This window comes from Pogona vitticeps, chromosome 5 (assembly GCF_051106095.1).
Source record: "Pogona vitticeps strain Pit_001003342236 chromosome 5, PviZW2.1, whole genome shotgun sequence".
Lineage (NCBI taxonomy): Eukaryota > Metazoa > Chordata > Lepidosauria > Squamata > Agamidae > Pogona > Pogona vitticeps.
In genome coordinates, this window is record NC_135787.1 from 51205001 (window position 1) to 51222062 (window position 17062).

Below are 17062 nucleotides of genomic sequence, written 5' to 3' on the forward strand. Positions count from 1 at the left end.
GAGCCCGGCCAGGAAATCCCACCGCTCCCCTTCCCTTCCCTTCCCCTCGGGGCGACAGAGGCGGCGCGGAGCCCCCTCCTCGCGCGGCCTTGGGAACGGCTTTCGCCTCAGGCCGAGAGCGAGCGAGGAACAGGCACGGGAGGGAGGGAGGGAGGGGGAGCGGGGGGCGGAGGGAGAGGAAAGGAAAGGAGTGACAGCGCCACAACCAATTGGAAGGAGGACGTAGCCTTATTAACTTGAGCCATTTTTTCAATGAATTTACTCTGTGCAGGCACGGAGTAAATTCATTGAAAAAAAAGGGGGGGAGGCTGCAAGGCTGGCGGCGGCTCCGTGGGCCATCAGTCGAGGTCTGGGGGGCCGGATTTGGCCCGCGGGCCTTGCTTTTGACACCTGTGCTTTAGACTGTTCCTTTGTCTCAGGATCATAACAGTAGATCCATGTCTCATCACCAGTTACCAGTTTGCCCAGGAAATCTGACTCATTTCTTGCAAAATGTTCCAAAACAGCCACTGATGACTCCACATGTTTCCTCTTTTGTTCGGTTGTCAAAAGTTTGAGGATCCACTTCGTTGCCAGCTTTCTGATTTCCAAGTCATTGTGGATAATGGTACCAACTCTCTCACATGATATTCTCAGATATATAGCAATACTTTTGGCTGATATTCGGCAGTCGTCTATGATCATGTCATGGGTGGCTTTCACATTTGCAGGCACAGAGACAGAAGCAGGCCTTCCACTGGGTTTCTCACTTTCAACACTGAAATGGCCATTTTTAGAATTGACAACCCAACATTTAACTGTTGCATATGAAGGGCCACTGTCACCTACAGTTTGTGACATTTCATCATGCACCTTTGCACCTTTCCCTTGGAGAAACAGGAACTTGATTATGGTCCTATGCTCTTCCACATTGAACTTTTCCGGAGGTGCTGCCATGTTCACTTTGGACCTGAACATGACAGATAAGTTAAAATCATAGGTAGTTGATTTTTGCACCATTGAATACAGACAACTTGGCCAATACACCCTGCAATTTATAGCTTCCTACCTCATTTTTTCTGGGAAAGGTTCAATACTTACCAGCCCCCTCGTACACTTGAAAAGGCAAAACCACCACAACAATGTTACCTTCTGCCTGCCCTTATCTTCTAGTGCTCTGATATCATACCAGTTTCCAGGGAGGTGTGTCAGCACTTGTGGGGTGTCAGTAGATACAGAGTTTGGAAGAGAAGTTTCAGCTCAGGAAGTACAGCCCCTGTGTCCATCGACTACCCTCATTATCTGCTTAGTAATTATATTGGGGAGGAGATTTTTTTCCCTTATCTTACATTCCTGGTGTGATACTCTATCCTGTTCTATAATGCAAGAACTCTGGATTGCTATGGATTTTACAAGCTGCTGGGGGCTTCTCTCATTGCTGAGCAACATTCATTAAATATGTCATCTTCTGAAATGTGTCAAGATGGGAAAAGTTATTGCTGTGGGCTATGACTCACAGAACACTCCAGTTAGTCTTGCTAATGGCCACACTTGCTGGTGTGTTCTGGGAGCAACAGTGTGAAAAAGTAACTTTCCCCATGTCTGACACTATGGGAGGCATGGCTCTTGGGGACATATTCTGAATCCAAGCTGGCACCACAGTATTTACAGTGACCATATCAGCCTCTACACTCAGTGCCGCATTTTCCATCTTTGCTGACCAGGGGTGAAATTGTTTTGAGAGATGATGAGTCTTATGTTGCTAATATTAATCCCCTTATGTGACACTGGGATTTTCTAGAACAGCTTCTGCTGGCTTTTCATAAGTCCGCTAAAGCAAATTGCATCAAATTGCTGATGACTCCCTTTGTTGATTAATACTTTTGCTTCTCTCCCCATGTGTGATATCACATGCTGAGTTCTGTGTGCCTGAGAAATTTTTAGCCCTGGCGTTATGAGTGTATATATAAACCAAAGCTCATAAATGTTCCTTTTGGGGACTAAACTTCTCAAAAATATAACATTTCCAGAGTCTGTATAAGCTTGGTAGGTACTCAGGTGTGTAAAGGCCCATCAGAACAGAAGGTGTACCTAAATCTGATGATTTTTTCACCCACAACCCAGTACTGCATGGCTGTTATTTTCCAGGGAGATACACTTTGCCTTGTCTCTTCAGAGAGAGAGACACTGAACTACATTGCATTATCCTGCAGAATTGGCTTTTCCTTTGTCTCTAACAAAGCCATGTTTTTGTGCTCTGTGACAAACTCTGCCTGTGATGAATTGAAGTAGGTCGGGCATCTGTGGCTAGTGTCTGATGAAATGAACAGAGTGACCCAACTGTATGTTGCAGGTGAAATGAGCGAGAGTCAAGCAAAGAGAGTTCGAATAAAAGAAGTTGATGGCTGGACCCTCAAGATGCTCATTGAATATGTTTACACTGGGGAAATTCAGGTGACAGAGGAAAATGTACAGGTGAGTGGGAGGATTCTGTCAGCTCATCTTCTGTCAGTCTGTGTCATGAGACAAGTAGTTGGGAGAGCTCCCCCACCTTGTGAAGGTAATGATGCTTATTTTTAGCCTCTTAGTCACAAAAGAAGGAGATGTGCCTTTTAGTAGCATTTGTGTGATCTTATACCACAGCTTTCTTCAATTAAAAATAGTGGATACTGATCTTGAATGTGCTTGCCTGGGAGACTCAGATGAAAACATAATATGTTCAGGTATAAATCAGTGCAAATACTTGCAAGCAGGGTCATCCCAAGACATTTTGCTGCCTTGTGCAAAGCAGCAAATGGCAGCTCACCCCCTCCTGCCAAGTCAAAGTGCATAATGGTCAAGATTAGTGGAGCTGTGTTGTTTCCCTCAAGCATCTCTCTCTCTTTCCACCACAAAAAACGACAATGATTTTTTAAAAAGCCTAACCACTTGCTGCCCTTTTTTGTCAACAAAACATATCAGCCTCAGGCAGCCACCTCATTCTGTCTAATTGGCAGAACTGGCCCTATTTGTTGGAAGATCAGGTGTAGCAAAGCCAGTATGCTTTCTGGTTAAATAAAGGGAGCTCAAGTGGAACTGATAGATAGCTCAGTTTTTTTTTAAACAGAAGTTGGGAGTTCGATTCCCTACTGTGCCTCCTTGACAGGGGCTGGACTCTAAGATCCATAAGGCCTCTTCCAGCGCTATTGTTCTAAGATTATTATTATAGATTACTATAATAAACAAAACATAGGCTCACTTGTATCTTTCTGACATCCTTCATGGAGTGAGAATAGCTGATGTTATGCCTGTCGATTCTGTTTTGGATTGTTTTGCATGAAAGCTTTAAACAAAATTGTATGTTGGAGAAGGTTCAAGAGGACTGCATTGGCAACTATAGAGACACCAATATTGAGTTATCATTTTTACTGTTAAAACTTGATGTAAATCAAGTGATTCCTAATGTAAAGCTTTGTGAAAACTTCTCAAATGAAAACTAGATGCACTTAGAACAGAGGCAGGTAACATCCCACCCCCCTATTTTTTTGCACACCTCCTCAGGATCCTAGGTATTGTTTGTTTTTGTTTCTTGTTATAGCAGAATGTGTGCTTAGGCTCTGGTGATTTGGAGAGGATGTAACCAACCAATGTCATTACCCCGCCCCCAAGAAGTTCCCTCATCATGCCCTGTAGATTATGGTATATTATGCACTGGCAGGAAAATTGGAATAAATCAAAGCTTTCTGCATATCAGAGAGACAGAAATATTGGGGTTCTATTTTACTTTTTAAAAAGTGAGCTGAAGAAGCTGAACCCTAAAGTGTTCACTGCCACGAACTTGGTGATAGGGAGAGAGGGATTCACAGATACAAGTACACAGCTGGCTTTTAATCTGATATGAAGCAACTGGCCTGCTGTTTGTTTCTGTTCAATATGAGGGGGCTGAGTCTTTTGATACCATTTTCTTTTCCTCTGTGGAACCTCTAAAACTTTCAGCAGACTGCAGCTTAAAGCAATAGGAATTAGCTTACTAGAAATCAAGAGATCAACCTTTTCTAGTGATTAAAGGCACTTGGGTTTCACTTCGTAAACGTTGGTTTCTCACCTTACCAACCTTTCTGTGTATTCCATTCAATGTTTGCAGTACTCAAGTTCCACTGAAGTCTTAATGCCATTATTTGACTGCTGGGGCCAACTGCAGTGTTTAGCTATAATGGAAAGTTTCACAGGATGTGATGGTGTCTGCCATTTTTCTTTTTTTAAAAAAAAAAAAACCACAAACTCTTTTTTTAGAAGTTAATTTATGTTATTGTCCAGACTTTTCATTTAGCTTCATGTGGTGCTATAATAATTTTTTCGTGAGCATCCATTTGAATCTTAGTATAAGCTAACACAGTAGTGATCATGACAACTCATTTAGTCAGCTTTTAGCTGATAACCAGTTTTGCTTTCAGAGATGTTTAAAGATATATCTATGTAGCAGACAGGTCTTCATATTTTCAACATGAGTTGTCATGTGGTGTCTTGCGAGCAACTGCATACAGTGGTAACAATTCTAGGAATCAAAACACTTATCTGTCCTATCACATTGAAAGGCAGGGAAGCTATTTTGCTGATTCAGTAGCCAAAGAGTACATGGCTTACCTTTGTGTAGCCTCCCTGGACCCATGTTTATTCTTGAGCTGAGCTCCAATACTGGAAGTCTGCCTAGGTAAATGAAATATGCTGGGTAAGAGAATCTACCGGGAGATGAGTGATGCATGGAAAGAGGGGGCCAATGCCTCTCACTCGTGCACCTCATCTGTTGTTATGTGGAATCCTCCAGGTGAAAGGAGGGATCCATGTGCAAATTGGTGGATCTGACACGGTTTATCAGAGCTAAGAGCCAGCATGATATAGAGGATGGAGTGATGGACTAGGGTTGAAAAGAACTGTGTTAAAATCCTTACTTGGTATTGCAGACTTACTGTGGAGTAGAACTGGTAGAACTATTCCTCAAATACCTTACATACCTTGAAGACCATATTAGGATTGCCATGAGTGGAATGCAACTTGACAGCACATAGCATTAACAGACAGAGCACAGAAGAGATTTTATCCCCCTAAAACACTTGGTTTTGATAGGATTTTTTTAATGGTGTCGACAAAAACTATATAAATGATACTAAAAACCTTTTGAGTCCTCCATGCCACTTTTTATTGGACAGTTCTGTTGGTGGAACTCTTTGCAGACCACAATCAGGTCCAAATTAGAATTGCCAATAAAAATGAAAATAACTTTTCGTTAGGCTGGTTCGTTGGGCTGTTTACAAACCACAATCACCTAAAAATTTAAATTGATTTTTTTTAAAAAAAATAGCTACTGGTGTTAAGAAGTGGAACACTCAAATGTTCTGTGTTTAGAACTGAGCCACTATAGGAAGCACATTTTCATAAAACATTTAAGAGAGCCACTGTGCTGTATTTTTGGGAGGAAGGAATTATGCAACAGAGTAACAGAGTAAAGAATTAATCCATACACAGCAAGGGGGGGAGTTGTCCTGATTCTGACAGTGATGGCAAAGCATTATCAGAGTGGTGGTAGTGCTACCTGCTTTTTGTCTTACTTGGCTTCATGTGACATTGTGTACTAATGTGATTAGCAGAATTTGTTTCGAAACAGAAGCCCTGAGCTCTTGTTTGTATAGCCAGAATCCTGTTGCCATGTTCCATTGTGCAGCTCTCCTTCCTTGATTAGTGGATCTTTTTTGGGTTTTTGGAGCTTGTACAAGGAGGTATCCAGTACCTTGTTATGCAAGTGTAAGGCCTGCTGAAAACAACGAGGATGAACTTCTAATTTCATATTGGCAAGTGATCAATCACAGAACACTGTGGGTGAAGCATTCCACTCTCTGGATGGTGCAAGAGGATCCTGGATTTTTAAAAAAGCGCCAACAATGTAAATCAGCAAAAGAAATATCATGCCGATGCTATGTAGGTGATGGTGGTGAGTTATAAGTGTTCTGGGGTACAATTTCTGGATGGATTTTCAGTCATCTTTCTAAATTGATATTTTCTGTGTATTGGTATTTTGTCCTAACCAGTGGTGTCAAAATCAGGAATAATCAAAGATTTTTTTTCAGTTGCAATCCACGTCAGTTGATTCCGTTCAACTCAGTTGAATCATTAGTTGTGAAAAAGATACAATGATATAGCATGCCACCAATGTACATCACCTGTGAAGAACTTAGGTTGAACATCATCCCAGAAGGTGTTCTTGATTCCTCCTTGCTGCTTCAGCAGTGTCTTGGTAGGAAGCCTTGGAAAGAGGCAGTGCTTTTTCTCAGAACAAGTGAACTAGATGTAAAACCCTGTCCGTGCCTGGTTAATCTGTGTCATTATGGTACTTTGTGAAATTTTAATGTGACACAGTTAAACATTTAAAAATATGTCCTGCTGTTAAGTGAGACACAAAGCTGGCATTCAGTGAAGAATTAATGTGGCTGCAGTTATAGAAGCCAGGGGCGCTATAGCTGCAAAATCAAGGGGTGTGTGTGGCTCATATTCCATTTGCAGATAGTAGACTGGGGAACCTGTTCCCTTTGCAAAACCTTGCAATTCATGCCCCACTCTCATCTCAAATACTTGTATAGCTGCTCTTTGTTTGCACTCTGTGCTTATTAAAGGGCTGTCACTCATAATGTTAGAGGCTTTGTTATATGATACAATTCCCTGAAGGCAACTACTTTCCACTCTTGGGTATATCAGTGATATAGGTATTACTAATGACCTAATGATCTCTTGTACTGCAAATTACATCTCCTTCCTGTTGTTCAGTAGGTTTTGCCAGAATCTTTCAGCTCATTATCTAGTACAGCATGTAGCATTTCTAACAAACTGTTTGACCAAATGTTCACTCAACGCTGCAAAATGTCTCAAGCTGTTGCCTAATCACACTTATCAACATCAATAAGTATTATTAACACCTAATATCTTTCGAATTTAAAACATCTATAGTATACTGGAATGGGCCCGATTCAGTATGTCTGCCATCTAGTAAATGAAGATAATACAGTAGATTTTATACTATGCAGTAGACTTCAAATATGCATATACACATTAAAAGTTACTAGTGCATATTAAAACCCAAAGGTTCACATCCCCTAGGCCTTTTAGTACATGTGCCAACTTTGTAGATCTATGTCTTGAAACAATGGCTCTGACAGACAGGGATGTGTTATTTTTTTATTCCTCTAGATGGATTTATACTGAGATCTTCATAAACTGCCAGAGTGTCTCATAGATACAGTAAGACCCATTTTACTGGCACATCTTTAAAACAAACAAAATTTTACTAAGATAAAAACAAAATACACACATTTCCCAAACATGTAAATGTTTACTAAAAACGTTAATTCAATATGAATAGCGTAGACAATAAAGTCAGCATAGAGGGAAACAGATCAAATTAAACTGAAAGAATTTAGGAAGTGAAAAATTGTGCCTGGTGCTGAAATGGTGTCAGAGTAGGTGCTTGAAAGTTTTCCTTATAAGTGACCACTGTACTGTAATTAGGTATGTTGTGGAGGGCCTTTGATGATGATCATAATAAATGGGCAGGCACAATTTTTTTTAAAAAAAAGGAAAAGGAAACAGCAATGCTATATATTATCTACTGGGTTTTCCTCTCTGCCAGACATTATAGGTCAGTGCTATATATGTTTATGCCAAGGTGAGTTCCCTTTCATTCATGAGAGCTTTACTCCCAATGTATAGGATTGGAGCTTAAAGCTGGGCATCAATTTACTAAGCAACCACTTTGCCACCAGTTACAGAATATCCAACTACATCATATTACTGTATTATAATATTATAATCTTAGAACTGTTGTGCTGGAAGGGCTCCTATGGATTAACGAGTTCAGCTCTTGTCAAGGAGGCGCAGTGGGAAGAACTCCCAACCTCTGGCTCCACAACCAGAGACCTAAACCACTGAGCTATCTAGTATGTTCCTAGTAATCTAAATTCTTGGAGCCGTTACAAGTATCAAGAAAGTGATTGTGGGAGGTGAACAGGTAGCACCTGAAGGCACACATTATGAAATATGAAAAACAGAAAGGCTTTTGCTTTCATACTCCCTCTGAGAGTACAGAATCTGATATAATGTAAGGTAACGCCTGTAGCATAAATGTGTTTTGCAAAACATAACAGCCTGCCTTAACATAGCATTCCCCAGATATGCTGAAGCATTGCTCCTTTTGCTCACAGTCAACACGGTATATCCAAAGAGCACCTTGCTGGAGGAAGGCTGATTTTCAGTGGGGTCTTTCTCACTGGGGGAAAAAAACATAGTGCAATATGCCTGTACAAAACAAAGATTTGTCTCAAAAGCAGCTGTAAGATAAATTAGATGCAAGTGGCTTCACGTACCTGTTATCTTGAACCTTGGAGACCAAAGGTAGTAGTTTTGAGAGTTTTTTCAGTTAAACCATGAAGTAATCAGCTTATTTACAAAGAGTTCTCATATGGAGAAATGGTGCCCAAATGCCAAGTCTCTGCATCCCAGACATATATGAATGGAGTGATTTGCCAGTTTTATCTCTCTGAGCCTGTTTTAGGCCAAAGGTGGTTGAAGGCAGAAGCGACTGGCTTTCTGCTAAAATCAGATGTAATAAGAAATCAATGGCAAATCCTGTCCCTTCCAAGAGGCTCCCGCAGTTTGCCATTTTGTGGGCCCATTTTTTCCCCAAGGTTTTGAAGGGCTACTGACATGGCAGTGATGTTATGGGATTAATTCAAAACGTTGGGACAGATCTCTTGAATTGAGTACACTGTGGAACTCTCCATATTGCATGCCCTCTTTATACAGTGGTGCCTTGCTTTACGATTGCCCCGCATTACGATGAATCCGCTTTACGACGATCTTTTTGCAATTGTGATTGCAAAATGATGGTCTAAATGGGGGAATTTCACTTTGCGATTATCAGTTCCCTGCTTCGGGAACCGATTCTTTGCAAAACGATGATTTTTAAACAGCTGATTGGCGGTTTCAAAATGGCCACCGGGTAACTAAAATGGCTCCCCGCTGTGTTTAGGGACGGATTCCTTGCTATACAGGCAGCGAAAATGGCCACCGTATGGAGGATCTTCGCTGGACGGTGAGTTTTAAGCCCATTGGAATGCATTGAAAGGTTTTCAATGCGTTTCAATGGGGTTTTTATTTTCGCTTTACCATGTTTTCGCTTAATGGCAATTTTCCTGGAACGGATTATTGCCGTTAAGCGAGGCACCACTGTATATTATGGAACTACAGCAGGTTTAAGTATTTGTAAGGAAGAAGAGACTGCTGGACAAACTTGAAAACAGTAGCAGAGGTTATCAGCTCCCTCTATCAACAACACGGCCTGAACGTCAAGCAGACCTGAAATTCACTAGTGAAGTCATGTTGGAAAGACATTGCGCTTGTAACAACTTGTCCCAAAAATGATTTGCATTTAAAATGAATGAGTGCTAATAGCTTTCTTGGATGACATGTAAAGTGTTGGGTTTTAGCTTTGTGCTACAGATGTCAACATATATTTTTAGCATTCTCCAGTGCCACCCACCCACCACTACAGCTGTTTGTCTTGACTCATGCTTTTCTTGAAAGACAAGCTGTGCGAACACAAAGTATTTCTGCTTGAGGCATTTCTGCAGTTCTGTGTTGGTTTAGTGAACACATGGGAACCCAAAAGCATTATATTTAATCCATCATTGCCTGGAGAGGAGTGAATTATAATAGCAACTAGGTAACTAATTGTACCTCTTTAATCAAACCTGTTTCGGTTAAAATTAACCATCATTGGTTCTATGTTTAAATTTGGAAGTGCAACATACATGTATTGGTGACAGAACAGAAGAGCAGAGACAACCGCAGATGATGTGTAAGACTAGGAGTGGATTCCAATTCCTACTCTGCCTCAAGGCTTTTATGACAGTCTGGTGCCCATTCAAGAAATAGTAAAGTATTAGGGTAGCCTAATACTAAGGTATTAAAAAATCTTAGGAATTGAATGCAAACGTATCCCATGTTATGAAATGTTATATGGAACAGCTCCACATTCACCTTAGATCTATGACTCTACTACTGGGTGTTTTGCAATTTGACAAAAGCCTTATCTAATTTATTTACCCAAACAATCTCATCCAAATATAGTACTAATGACAGGCTGTCAAATATCCTTTCTAAGCTTCTGACATGCAATTAATTGGGGGCATAACTTTAAAAAGAAAAATGTTATTCTGGTGATGTGTTTCTTTTTGGAAGGGCTTAGACAAAGGCTTTTAGAACCTTTATTGGAGTTGAAAAGCTATGCACTTAACATGTGATATATCATTCTCCTGTTCCTACCTCCATGATTTGAAACCATTGCTACAAGAAGAAAATCAATATTATGTTGCCTTTGTGTTTTATGCATATCCTTATTAGTGAATATCCTTATTATGTCTTCACAAATTAAAATGGATATGCGAGGGGAAGAGTAGAATGGGGGCGGGAGAGAGGAACCCCAGACTTATAAAATAGTAATCAGGATTGAACAAATCAGGCTCTGAATATTATACGTAAAATTCCTATTTTTTAACCTAGCTCAACATTTCTGCGAAAAATTTGTTATTTAGTCTCTCTTGTCTTGAGATTTACCTGGAAAATATTTGATGGCACAATAGATAGCATGTTTAATTGTACAACAGATGGTATGCTCATATTCAACCAGTTATCTTCACCTAATGCATCTGTGAATCCACCTGAGAAGCTTTTGCATGCAATGAGAAACTGTGACTAATAGCTGCCAAACAAGGCAGATTTCACAGTCATGGTTTAATATTTATGTCCAAAACTTATATTTTTGGAAAGACTTTAACTGTAGTGTCCCAGTTCAGATGAAGCAGGAAGTGAAGTAAACGTTAAGCTTTCAACTGGTTTCCCCATTCACATTAATGAACATGAATGAAGGAGCAAGGAGACAGATAAGGTATTGTGTGCAGATCCTGAACTCACCCTGTAACTTCAGTGAACAAGTGGGTAGCTGTCTTTCTCCATTGATTCAGTGTTGGTCAGCTGAGCAAGTTTCTGAAGCTAATAAAGAAGCATATGATAAATAGAGATATTTATTGTAATATAACTTCTGTATAATAGGGGCTTCCTTAGACTGACTAATAGCAAGCTTCCTAAAATGCTAGTACAGTAAGGAGATGGCTTCAATATGCAGAGTTCCATCCATCATAGTCACTCCATGAATTCTAACATTTCTAATGTCTAGTTTTCCACTGTTGTTGTTGTTGTTGTTGTTGTGCTTTTTGAAATTGATAATAACACTGACTGCATGAACTCACTTAGTTTTAATTGTTGTAGGTACTTCTCCCGGCAGCTAGTTTGTTGCAGTTGCAGGATGTAAAGAAGAGTTGCTCTGACTTTCTGGAAACCCAGCTTCATCCTGTCAACTGTTTGGGCATTCGTGCTTTTGCTGATATGCATGCATGCACAGACCTTCTGAACAAGGCCAACACATATGCAGGCAAGTGCCACACACACACTAAAAATAAGTTGATCAGACTGATACTGCTTCTAACTCTGTCTAATCGGAAAGTATTTCAGTGCTGCCTTTGCAAAAGAAAACTTAAACCACAAGGTTGGGAGATACTAATAGTCCTAGAACTGATTGCCCTATCATATTGTTCTAGAGATGGGCCACAAGGCAGCTGGAAAACTGAGTAAATTTCAAAAGCTGAACTTAAGATACATTAACATTACTAGGCATAAACATCAAGTCTTTGTGTCCAGGCTACCAAATCCTTGTATTCAGAATGACAGCAATGTTGCAATGGCAGATAGATCTTGCAGGTTAACTGTAGCTACTGCACTATCTATCAAGAGTAGAGATGGGGGTATACGAATACCCCCACACAGCTGGACGTAACAAGGGTCCAACCCCCTGGGGCTAGACTGTCCACTCATGAGTCTGCTGCCGCCACCAGCTCCACTCTCTGTTCCAATCACTCTGGAGCTTGCGGTCAGCTAGTCAGTCCTGGCAGAAGGAGGGAAGACAAGTCTCCCTGCCATGTTGACAAGTGGATAGCTGACTGTGAGCTCCAGAGCAATTTGAAGGGAGAGCAGAGCCCGGGGGGGGGGGGGCAGCAGCGGAACGCATGAGTGGACAGGCCGGCCCCTTGTTACATCCAGCTGTGTGGGGGTATTTGAATATGAATACCCGCATCTCTGATCAAGAGGCAAGAATAACTGCAACCTTCTCTGGTTAGTACCCGTGTGTTTGCATATCCATGTTCCTGTGATGCTTGGCAATGCTTTTACTTTAAAAACTAAAAGCTTCCTTATCCTACTGCAGAAACGTTTAACACCATCCATTTAAGATATCTATATTTAAACTTAGTTTGAAGAAAAATCCCCCAATCTTCCCCCCTTTTATTGTTTTCTTTTCATATACTCAAAACACTCATATTTACATTATTAGAATCACTAAAACTTTCTCAGACGTTCAAATTTGAGGGTTATATAAATTAAGCTGTTCTTCCTTTGAGAAGACAACGCATAACAGTTTCATCCTTGTATTTATGACCAAGACATTCAAAAATGAAATGCTCTCTTGCTCGCTTTCGCTCTCTCCCTCTTTCCTCCCCTCCTCTCTCTCTTTGCCCTTTCTTTCTTTGGATTTTATATTACTGACTTGTCCAGTAAAAGATGTAGGTAACCTTTTGACAAGCTTCTTGGCCTATAGAGATGGATGACAAAAATACCTGAGTCCACAGAGCCTGGCCAAACTGGTATCATGTGCTGTCAGTGTCTGTGCTGCCTTGATGGACCAGGTAGTGGAAGAGAAAGGTGTATTTTGCCATGATGGCCAGACTAGGCAAACATTGATGTAGCTTGCCTCTAATCTTGAATCTCACTTCAAAAGAATATATTCTTTTTATTTATACATTGCCTTGAGCATTCAGTGAATTAAAGGGCAATACAAGACTATTCTAAATAAATGAACAGTGCATCTATTTCTGAAGAAAAGCCCTGGTAGCAAATGATAATATTCTGATTCTGAAGATCCCTAGGATAGACAGCAGCTTACCAATTTAAGCAATTTAGAATGTAGCATTTAAATTTTATTTTATTTTATTTATTTGAACCATTTTTTACCCTGCCCATCTGGATTCGGGAAAATATTGTCTAATCCCATGAAGAAGCCTTCAAATCCAAGCAGTTCGGCAAATCAGCCCCTAGTGCTGTTTTTGAACAACAGCTTCTGTTGCTATGCTTAAACTCTTGTTTCTATGGTTTTTCTCCTCAAATATATTACTTAAATACACAAATCAAGCAGATGAATCGTTTGCGTCTCCTTTGCTGACTTTAGACCCCTTTTTACTTATTAAATGGAGCAGCCAATCTTGTGTTAAAATAGTACAGTATTCCTAATTATATGCTTATGAAATCTATGATGGAAAGATCTTTGGCTGGTTGACCTGCTGCCAAAGAACAGCCCTAATTCCCAAAGAAGCACTCAAAATATCATGGCGAAGACTATTTTGATTTGCAAAACTCTAAATCCAAATGCGCTGACTGGAGCCGGAGGTTGAGGGTTTGATTTTTCACTCTGCCTCCCAGGAGAAGAGCCAACCTGTGTAGCCTTGGGCAACCTGCAGAGTCCTAACGACACCCCAGCAGAAAAGAATGGTAAACCACTTGCGAGTGCTTTATTTCTAGAAAATGCTGGAAAACGTCTTTAGAAGTCAGAGTTCACTTGATGACCTGCAATTATTTTTAAAACCAAATGTAATTGTAATAGCACAAGACGACAAACCACAATACAAATCCTTCATTGAGACCCAGTAAAGTTCCACATAAGTGTGCAAGCTACGGAAATCCCCAAAACTTCATCACATTAGGATGTACAGAAAAATGGTTGAGACAGAGAAGAAACATGGAAGGCCTAAAATCCAGCCAATCTGATAGCTGTGAGGTTTGTACCTAAAACTCAGTCCCAAGATAGAGATTGCGGAGTGGATGAGTCAGTATAAGTGTGGAGGTATCAGATTATACCTAGCAACACACACTGGGACAAAGAGGAAATGTGAGCCTCGTCTCTGAACACACAAGACTGGCTGCAAAGACTTCTGTAAGCAGAAGTACGAAGTATAAAGAAGAAGTCAGCACATGTTTTTGTTATACTTCTTTGTATTTGTGGTTTAGTTTAGTAAATAAGAATACTTGGAGAATGGAGTAACACAACATTGTGTTTGCCTTGCAAAAGGTTTTCTTTGTAAATCAGTTTTTTTCCAGTAATGCCATTGTTTGATTATTATTATTTTTAAAAAAGAGAGAACTTGGCTCCTAACATATCAGTGATTCAGTGGTTAAAACAGTCAGAGTGTAAAGCAGCCTTGCTAGAGTCTTCCTGTTATCCTTGGCTGCCGTTCCCTGCGGAAGCTACAGTTTGGTGGAAACACTAGAGCCAGTTTCTTTGGGAAAACTCTCTGCTCTGTCATTCAGCCCAGCCATGGTCCTAGAAGATGAAATATGTCAAAGTGGCAGAAAAATCCCTTTCCCTTTCACCTTGTATTAAAATGGATTTATTCAGTATAATTCATATAGCGCTTGCTGCTTTTCAGAAGAGAATACAGCATATACTTAACGAGGTCTCCTGGGCAACCGACTGTATTCTAGACAGGCAGCTGATCAGTGAGTGCATTGCCTTTTCAAATGTCCTATATTCCCCCCATTGAAAAGCTTGTATGAGGTGGAGAGGGGGAACAGAAAACTTGATGCTGTAAAATAGGCAGTTTGCTACAGAAACTCATGGAGACCAGTACTAGTGTGTGTGAATAGGTTCACTACCTAAGGCTGCAACTACCTATGTAAATAGTGCAGAATTTGCTGCAGAAGTAAATGGATGCATTCAGTTTTTTGAAAACTGATCAAATGATATGGCCAATTCAAATCAGTCTGGCCCTTTTTGCTTCTGAAGCCGAGTTTTTCCCCCTACCACTGGGGGGCTTCTACTTTTTTTTTTTCAATCCAGAGCAATTTGAACAGGTTTTACCCATTGTGATTGGTTATTTCATTCTCCAGAAGGTTGGGAGGGGGGCATGACTTTGGCTGGTATTCTGGTGATGTCCTAAGCTAGGCGTGATGTTTTTGCAATGGAAATGCCCCCATCCCTGTGATCTTTCTCCCTAGTCACCCTGATATATATATTTAAAATACCATGTTTAGTGCTAATTCACCATATCCCTGCATTGATATATTAGTTTAGCACTAGATCACTTCTGCACAGATTTTTTAAAAAAACGTTAAAATCAATATGAAATAGAAATAACTGTGATGAACTACATCACACTACTATGTTTCTTTGGTATGTGAATGGGTGTTTGCACATTGTGGAGAACTTCAGCAAACTGTTCCTTTTCCTTAAAGCCATGCAATGGTTTAAACAGCCCACCAGCTTTACAGTGAACCATAAAAGGAGAACCAGGGAGTAGCAGAGGGCGAGATCAAAGAAGAGGGGGCTATGTTGTGGATCATACTACATAGGACTGAGGGGCCATGGTGGGCACTGGGACCAAAACAATCCATGGTCTCCATGTGATCACTGAATCTGAATAGAAAAGTCAAATAGGCTGCAACTCAAGTCACAGCAAAGCCCAATTGCTCAAATTCAGCTTGCCCGTGTAGTCAAAGCCTAAGACGGTGATCCTTCTTAAATTGTTGAATTACTGTTTGTTTTCCATACAAAGCTTCAAGCTACAACACATCTTTAGGTATCTCCCTGTTGTGGCTAATTGTGCTGTTTTAGCTCCAAAAGGATCAGCACAAGGATCAGAACATTAAAAATGGTGGGAAGCAGGGTGGATAAAAATCAGTGATTTTTAAAAATCTGTTTTATTTAAATAAAAATGTTTTTTAAATTTAAATTGGCAAAAAAAAATCCAATTAAAAAAAAATTAAATTGAGATTTTAAAAACGCACTGGAGGGTAGGAGGCAAATTGTGAGACTGTGGAATTCTTCCCATCCGTCTCTTCCTCCTTTCTGTTGTTAGATGGTGATTTGACCACTTCTGTTTGAGTGAGGTCTTACTAGGTAATTAGCCGTTAAAAACCATTGCTAGTTCAGTTGCTTCAAAACATTTAATCTCATATTGTTGTGTTACGGATATGACACTAGATGTTTTGATCAGCAGAACTAGCACTTGTTTTTAAAACAGCTGATTATATATATGATACGTTAGTGCTGCCTTTTAGGATTTTTAAAAAATCTTTATTTAAATTGGCTTTGTAGCATGCATTGAATATATTTTAGAGAAAAGGAAGGGAGAACAAAATAACAGTAATTCACTTGTGGGTGCTACCTATTGACTTCTAGGCTTCGTTTCCTGGTACCGTGATGATTTCAACTTTTGCTGTTCGCGAATCCTTTTTCTTTAATGCTATGCCATCTTTTGTAACAGTGATCTTACTGCCATTTATACATTCTCAATTCAGGAACAATATCATATTTCATGCAAAATATATTTTCTATTTTTGTGCACTAATCAAAATTGGCTGGTTTTTGAATCTGTGTTCTGTACTGTAGAATACACTGGACAGTTTCATCTATATACAGAGTCATTAATGTTTGAGTGAAAACTTTGTACTGTGTATTGAATCTTTGTAACATCGGCTTTTGAAAAATCTGATGGTGATACTACAGTTGTGTGTATATTTATAAAGATTTTTTTTTTCAAACAGAACAGCACTTTACCGAGGTTGTACTTAGTGAAGAATTTCTGAATCTTGGTATAGAACAAGTGTGCAGCTTAATATCTAGTGACAAACTGATGATCACATCAGAGGAAAAGGTAAGGTAACTCCCCATAAGTTGGAAGCAGATTTGGATTATCATGAGACCAAATAACATATGGCAGAGGCATCATGTGTGTGTTCTCTGTGAAGAAATGAGAACTCTTGGGCATCTAAGATGTCCACAATCATAGCAAAGCTGGGTTACTCCTCAGCCTACCTCCATAGGAGGGGATATGAGCTTGCCTGAGAAGATAACATGAAAAGAGTATATGATATTGATATCCAGCCTACCATGGCATCT

The 17062-nt window shown here is 40.0% G+C and overlaps 1 protein-coding gene across 7 annotated transcripts in view; it reads left to right on the forward strand.

Annotated features, from left to right (window-relative positions):
- The window catches only part of KLHL2 (kelch like family member 2), a 51174-nt gene that overhangs the window by 19869 nt on the left and 14243 nt on the right, over positions 1-17062 (forward strand). For 3 of the 7 annotated variants that reach the window (XM_073001487.2, XM_073001486.2, XM_073001485.2), the window contains 4 exons: positions 2333-2454; positions 9032-9094; positions 11329-11491; positions 16708-16817. In XM_073001487.2, the coding sequence (XP_072857588.1) occupies positions 2333-2454; positions 9032-9094; positions 11329-11491; positions 16708-16817 (458 nt within the window). The remainder of the gene's footprint in view (positions 1-2332; positions 2455-9031; positions 9095-11328; positions 11492-16707; positions 16818-17062) is intronic. The other 4 variants (XM_078376678.1, XM_020801952.3, XM_078376679.1 and 1 more) reach the window with 3 other exon arrangements.